This window comes from Miscanthus floridulus, chromosome 2 (genome assembly GCF_019320115.1).
Source record: "Miscanthus floridulus cultivar M001 chromosome 2, ASM1932011v1, whole genome shotgun sequence".
NCBI classification, from domain to species: domain Eukaryota; kingdom Viridiplantae; phylum Streptophyta; class Magnoliopsida; order Poales; family Poaceae; genus Miscanthus; species Miscanthus floridulus.
Window position 1 is genome coordinate 68,642,613 of NC_089581.1, and position 7,619 is coordinate 68,650,231.

Consider the following 7,619-nt stretch of genomic DNA (forward strand, 5'->3'; position numbering starts at 1 on the left):
TCCATGCTAGGACCAAGAATATTGAAATAGACTATCAGTTTGTAAGAGAACATGTTTCTCAGAAGCTGCAAAATATCAGAATCATATCTAGCGCGATGATCAACAGATCAAGTGGCCAATGGGCTTACCGAAGCTCAATCAGTTAACAAGCTGCATGAATTTAGAAACAATCTCAACTTGTGTAAGTTATGATTGAGGGGTAATGTAGAAGTATACAATGTGTGTTTATTCTTTAATAAGAAAACAATGTTCCAGCTTCTACCGGCCACCCGTAGATGGTACACACAGTTGATAATCCAGATACAAACCAAAGCCTTAAGGCTTGCACACCCACAAGAAAACACTCGGTTCGGCCCAGCTAGTGTGTTTATATATGTATGTATCGATAATTCCATATATTTATCCGACCGTACATTTTGCACCCTGCATGGGATCGATTGTACGTACTTATACCATATAGTACACTTTACACTGCAGCCACACTGGGTTGACTTTATTGACTCTTCAAATTATTGATTGCTGATCATTTCAACATATGGAGCAGCATGTCGTTCCAAGTATCAATGGCCCCGGGCAGGCACCAGTGCACGCAATCGTTGTGCAGGGTGAAGTGCTTCTCCGGCGTCCATCCCCGGTACTTGCTCGGGTGCGCGTCCGCACGCAGGATCATGGCTTCCGTTGTGTCCATCAGCAGCATCCTCACCTTGCTGCCACTGTCCGTCGCCGCCTTCGCCGCCGACGCCAACTCCTCCGCCTGCAGCGCGCGGAAATCACTTTCGAAGCCCTCGACCCTCTTCTGGCCACGCCGGTACGGCGCCGTCCGGACGCAGTTGCCGTCCCCGTTCCACTCCCCGCCCTCGTACTGCGACGGGTCCACGGTGCGCAGCAGCGCCGTGCCGCGGCCATCGCCGGCGCCAGACAGCGCCCGCAGCGCGGCCCGCGTGGCCATGCGCAGTGCGTAGCGCAGCGTGAGGTCGGTCACGTTGGGCAGCTTGCAGTAGTGGCAGCCGACGAGCCGCCCGGCCTCGTACAGCATGGACGGGCGGTAGAACCAGCTAGACGCCGACACGACGACGTAGTCGAACTCCGCGACGTGCGCCGCCCACACGTCGTCCGGCTCGTCGAGGTAGAGGTTCCAGACGCCCGTGTGCGCTGGCCCATCCTCGTCGATCTGCTCGTGCCGGACGAGGTACGGCGCCCAGAAGTGGGACACGGTGAAGTTGTAGTCGCCGTAGTAGTACACGGTGTGCTTGCTGCTTAGCCAGGTCGTTGTCGTAGGCTCCGCGACCCTGGTCAAGAGGCAGATGAGCGAGTCCTTTTGGTTCCTGCCGAGGGAGTCGCCCACGAAGGCAAGGGACTTGCCCCTCATCATGTGGAGGAAGCGCCATGGATTGAAGCGGGGCAGGTCGCAGCCGTCAGGGCGCCACCGCCAGTTGACGAAGCCCAGGTCCGGCTTGCCGTACCTCATGCAGTCGTAGTGCTCGTGGATCACCTTGCAGGTGTCGTTGGTGTAGTAGGGCGCGTCCGGGTCCGGCACCCACTCGCCCCTGAAAATGTCACAGCCGCCGCCCTCACCGCCAACTCCTCGCTGTTTGCTGGGTCGGCGAGACAGCAGCGGCTGGGGGAATAACCGAAGAAGGTTCCGTCGGTTTGGGAAGCTGAGATACACGTCCGAAGCTACGAGAGCTGCCAGGACCAGGAGAAGGGACACCACGAAGCATCTGCTGCTGCAGTGCTTCCTGCTGCCAGCAGCAGGGGGATGGGGATTATTGGCATCGGTGGTGTGGAGAAGAGACCTCATGGCTACACACTACACAATTGGCTAAGTCTTCCTCCCCGGGTGCGCATGTTTATATGTTGGGCGAATTCTTTGTATGCCATTAAAAAAGATCGTAATGTTCTGTGTGCCTCTGAAAAAGTTCAGAGATCTTCAGCGCCACTGCTCTAACTTTTTTATGCCTTCCGTACCACTGCCGTTAGTTTGGGTTCTAACACCGTCAAACTGTAGGTGTAAAAAGTCGAAAATACCCTTAAGTGTAAATACGTCATTAATTTTTTTAAGAATTTAACGACTTCAAATGAAAAAAACTCAAAACTAGAAAGTTGTAGATCTCATCGAGATCTATAATTTTCATATAAAAATTATTTTTATTTAATTTCGCAAAAAAATATGATTTTTCTAAGATATATTAATCATATCAAATCATATTTTTTGCGGAATTAAATGAAGATAATTTTTATATGAAAATTATAGATCTCGACGAGATCTACAACTTTCTAGTTTTGAGTTTTTTCATTTGAAGTCATTAAGATTCTTAAAAAATTTAATGACATATTTAAACTTAAGGGTATTTTTGACTTTTCACACCTACAGTTGACGGCGTTAGAGCCCAAACTGACGGCAGTGACATAGATGACACAAAAAAGTTGGAGCAGTGACGCTGAAGACCACTGAACTTTTTTAAGATACACAAAACATTACAATCATTTTTAATAGCACACAAGACATTCCCCCGCAACGCATTTTGGCCACGTTCCTACGCTCCTAGCTAGTTTAATTGGGCAGGCATGTATGACAAGGGAGAACAGCCGACTGGGCCAAACACCGCACCGGTGCTCTTGTGATGTATGCTATCACTGCATGAGTCGATCATCTCGTCAGCTGTGTTCGGTAGGTTACAACAAATCCTCAACCATCTATATATGATTGAGGATGATTGCATTGGCTCGTTAAAAATGTTAATTAACTATGTTATATATAAAGTTTATTTGTACGTATGTGCAGCGCAGAAGTGGGCTGCACACTAAGCACGCTAGCTAATTGTAGCAGTACAATTTGGCCATGTTACTTTCTAGTTTAATTGGGCATTCGTGAGAAGGGAGAACGATTGGGTCAAACACCGGACCGGTGCTGTTATCACCTGCATCCATGAGTCATCTTCAGCTGTGTTCGGTAGGTTACAACATATCCTCATCCATCCATCCATGACAGAGAGGATGATTGGCTCGCGTCAAATATCAACTATTCCTTCGGTTCTAAATTATATATTTTGGCTTAATTTTTAGCTACATTATTTTTACTATATATTTAGATATAGTGTATATTCACTACTAAAAAAAACATTTCTAGGGGCGACTGGTAACTTTTTGTAGGGGCGGTTTGCCCAGCCGCCCCTACGCAAGAGTCTCTACAAATCATGCATTTGTAGGGGCAGTTCCCAGGCCATCCATACAAATCGATTTGTAGGAGCGGCTTGTATTACCAGTCGTTTCTACAAATCTATTTGTAGGGGCGGCTTATATTACTAGCTGCCCCTGCAAATCGATTTGTAGTGGCGGCTGTAGTGCCAGCCGTCTCTATAATACCTGTTTGTAGGGGCGGTTCAATCTAGAACCGCCCCTACAGTTCATTTTCCCGCAAAAAAAAAATTAAATTTACAATTCAAATTCGATCAGAACTGTTTGTTTCCGTGTATTCCATCCAGCGTTCGCGTTGCCGAATGCCCCGCGACCAACTTTTCGAACCGCGTTCGCATTGCCGAATACCCCGCGACCAACGTTCCGAACGCGACTACAAGCACAATAGTATTATATAAACTACAATTACAAGTCCAATTCATAAGGATATATACAATCCATCATTTAATATACAAATTCCATAAACATTGTTATCAACGTCCTAGAGCTAGCCTTTCAGTCTCACAAAGATGTTGGTACTGAGGATTTCTACCTAAGTCAGACTTTCGGTCATGGTAGGCGCCTTTGATGTGTACAATCTGGTCCAATATGAAGTTGCAAAGGTTGCCGACAAGCTCTAAGAGTTGGTCATCCTTGTATGGGTCTTTTTTCATTCCTTTCTCTTCTCTCCGCTACAAGAGAACAAGTTTCGGTTTAGTATTTCATACCATGTACGAAGTTTTTATACTACTGATGAAGAGGTTCAAACTTACCCTTAAGGGGTGTCTCCTGTAGGCACTGGTGTTACTCATCAAAGAACATATATAGTATCCACAATGTACACTCCCAGGCCTCTGCTTGGGGCACTGTGTGTTTTGCATATGAAAATGTTAGGTAATGCTTTTGACAGCCATGTAACGGAGTACTGAAGAAGTAAGTTACACTTACCGCACATAGTGTTTTTATAGCCAGCTTTTCCTTCCTCGCTGGATCATGCCTTCTGTGATGATAAGTGACATAGAACCTAAATGCCCTGTTCGAATTATTTTAGCAAATACAACTTGTTAGTATCTAAAAGTGAACGTTACAAGTATGTATATAAACATATAAGCTAATGAGGATTGTCGATATATATACGTCTTGAGAATCGATATGAAGTCTTTGTATGTCACCGTGTCCTTATCTAATGAATCAAAGACCCATGCCATGCTCCTCCCGACATCAACGGCTATACAAATCCAGTGGTTGCTGCATGGATTTAATCATAGAACTAGATAAGCTCTTTTGCATCGAATAAAATATATCGAACAAAGCTTTAAGTATAGAGTTGAACTTACTCGAAGTTGTATGGTAGCCATATAGTAGAGTGTTGGAGATTTTTGAAAGCCAGGGCAATGTATGCCGCAACCTTAAGGGATTCTTCCCTTAGTTTCGCCATATGGATGCGCTCTTTCTCCCGAAGAGTCTTTGCAGCAGCTAGCTCTTTGGCATCCAATGTCCACCATTTAGGGTAATTAAAATTTGTTTGAGCTATAGCTTGAGGGTCTACATACCCGGCTTTCACACTTGGCATTTGTTTGACAATGTGCACTTGCATTCTACAAATCACGGCGTGGGTTAGTTACAACAAAATTCAAAGATTACTTTCATATCATATAGGGAGGACAAGGACTTACAGGCACCACGTGCGAATTAGATTCATCTCTATTTCTCCCAGGTGAAAGCATGTGTGCATGTCATTGAAGTCAAAGATAATTTTCCCGGCTGGGCTTCCAAATGTGCCGGTGGGGAAGCATGCTTGTATGATATCTATGCTCATTGGGAGAACACGCAAGTACCAATCATGGAACCTTCTCATTCCAAGTGGTAGGCGCTGGATGTCCCGATTTGGTAGGAAGGGCTTGCCTCTTTCATATGTTTTTGGGCAATCCTTTGACCATTTGATGGCATCAACATTTGGATACTGCTTTGCAATTTGGTGGAGTTTGCTAGTGATGGCCTCCTCAGAACCCCATGATGGGACTATTTTAACTTGGTTCTCAGGCTTGAACTGGTCATGGGAATACTACTTGGACACCAATGAGACGTCTTTGATCAGAACATAAACTGGCCTTATGTTGATTGGAATCTTCTTTTGAAGTTCCCATTTAGGTACGTCCTCATCTTGTTGTGCATCACCTTCTTCAGGAGGCACTCGTTGTTCATGTAACGGTTGTGCTTGTTGAGAAGACTGTGGCATCTCATCATGCACTTGCTCGGTACGAGCTGGAGAAGGTTGTGGCATCTCATCAGGCACATGCTCGCTAGGAGGCGGGGAAGAATGTGGCATCTCAGGAATGTGGGGGTCATGAGACGATGAAAATATCTCCTCGACCTCAACAACTTTGAAAGGATCAAGATGCCCAAGAGGGGGGGGGGGTGAATTGGGCTACTTCTAAATTTTCTTGCAATAATCAAATCCTATGGTTATCCCAATTAACCCCTTGTGCCTAGAAAAGTGTTTCCATTAATCTAACGCACAACGGACTTGCACCCTATGTTCCAAACTTACTCTAGCATGGTAATTCTATGAATGTAAAGACAAGTATTGAATTGCTCAAAGTAAATAGAGAGGGAGGAACGCGACGGTGTTTTGCTGAGGTATCGGAGAGTCACCACTCCCCACTAGTCCTCGTTGGGGCACCCGCGCATGGGTGTCGCTCCCCCTTGATCCGCGCAAGGATCAAGTGCTCTCTACGGGTTGATTCTTTGACACTCCATCACGGCGAATCACCCAAAACCGCTCACAACTTGAGTTGGGTCACCCACAAGCTCTGCCAGGTGATCACCAAGCTCCCAATCACCACCAAGCCGTCTAGGTGATGGCGATCACCAAGAGTAACAAGCACGAACTCTCACTTGACCACGCGAAGCCTAATGAGAACGGTGGATGCACACTTTGCTACTCTTGATTCACTAATGAGGCTACTCTCTTGGATTCATGAATCTCAATCACCTCACTAGGACCTTGCTCTTCTTGGCACTCACAAATGTGTTTCTCAGCTATTGGAATGAGCAAAAGTGACTCCACACATGAGTGGAGCTTCTATTTATAAAGCAGCCTGAAAAACGGACCATTACGAGCTTCTGCGGGTTGACCGGACGCTCCGATCAGTTCAACCCGCCTTCCAGTGATAAAGTATTGACCAGATGCTGGCAGGGTCCGATCACCACTGACCGGACGCATCCGGTCGCATTATACCCTCATTGGAACCTTACTGTACTCGACCAGACGCTGAACCCCCAGGGTCCGATCAGCACTGACCGAACACGTCCGATCGCAGATTCCCTTCTCTAGAACCTTACTGGAGTCGACCGAACGCTGGACATCAGCGTTCGGTCATTTGACCTCTCTAGCGTCCGGTCGCACCGAACACAATTTCCTTGATCAAATGAACTGACCAGATCCTACGGCCAGCGTCTGGTCAGCATTTGACCCTCCATTCACTTCCAACTCTCGATCATATGTGAATGAAGTTTGCTCCAATGGATCTTAGGCATATTGAGAAGCTACCTAGTGCTAGTTTTAACAAGTGTGCACCACATCTAACTCACTAGACTCACCTAGGTCAAGCTACCCGTCCATACCCCCCTTAATAGTACAGCCAAAGGAAAAACAAAGTCCTAAACTACTCTAAGTGTCTCTCCAACTCTAATCGACACTTAGAACTAGTCATCATTAACCTTGTCGTCCATCCTTTGAAAACCTAAACGATTTCCATCGTAGGGGCATGACAACCTTGATTGCCCAATTGATCTCCATTACCATGACCTAACTTATTTGCCTCTGCAAAACACATGTTAGTCATAGTAATTTTGTATTGTCATTAATCACCGAAACCCAACAAAGGGGCCTAGATGCTTTCAATCTCCCCCTTTTTGGTGATTGATGAAAATACCACCTCGAGTATGTGAAAGAGTGAGGTTTTTGATGGGCTTGGTTCATATAAGCTTTTGTCGATAAGAACAAAAGTGTTAGTCAAGCTTATATGACATAAGCCAACACAATGTACTCAAGGGATATGAATTAAGCATGCATGAGTACAAGTAATAAAGCTCATTTGCATCGGAGTATAAACGCGGAAGCAAAGCAAATGAGCATAACACAAGTGATATGACATACCAATGAATACAAAGTAGAGAGCACACATGTCATGTATCACAATCACGTAGATAACACATCACATAGATATAATAGTAAACATGGATGCATAATGTATCACACACATAGAAACTCCAAATGCAATAGATAATAAGCTAATAATAGATAACTAGCTCCCCCTAAATGTCGCTCCCTCTGAGTCTACATACTCGAACCCTCTCCCCCTTTGGTGTCAAACACCAAAACTTAAGGGTCAGTCGGCGGGGCTACAGCAGACGAGCTAGCGCTGAGGTACGAGGAG

At 45.8% G+C, this 7,619-nt stretch overlaps 1 protein-coding gene across 1 annotated transcript; it reads right to left on the reverse strand.

Moving 5' to 3' along the window:
- Positions 1–342: 342 nt before the first annotated feature.
- LOC136539061 (protein trichome birefringence-like 19) lies at positions 343–1,801 on the reverse strand. Its single transcript, XM_066530990.1, has one exon. It carries the CDS (start codon positions 1,799–1,801, stop codon positions 524–526), a length of 1,278 nt encoding a protein of 425 aa, XP_066387087.1. The 3' UTR covers positions 343–523.
- Between the last annotated feature and the right edge of the window lie 5,818 nt (positions 1,802–7,619).

Excerpts from the sequence above, each read along its gene's own strand:
- LOC136539061 (XM_066530990.1), bottom strand. The coding sequence starts at position 1,801 with ATGAGGTCTCTTCTCCACACCACCGATGCCAATAATCCCCATCCCCCT.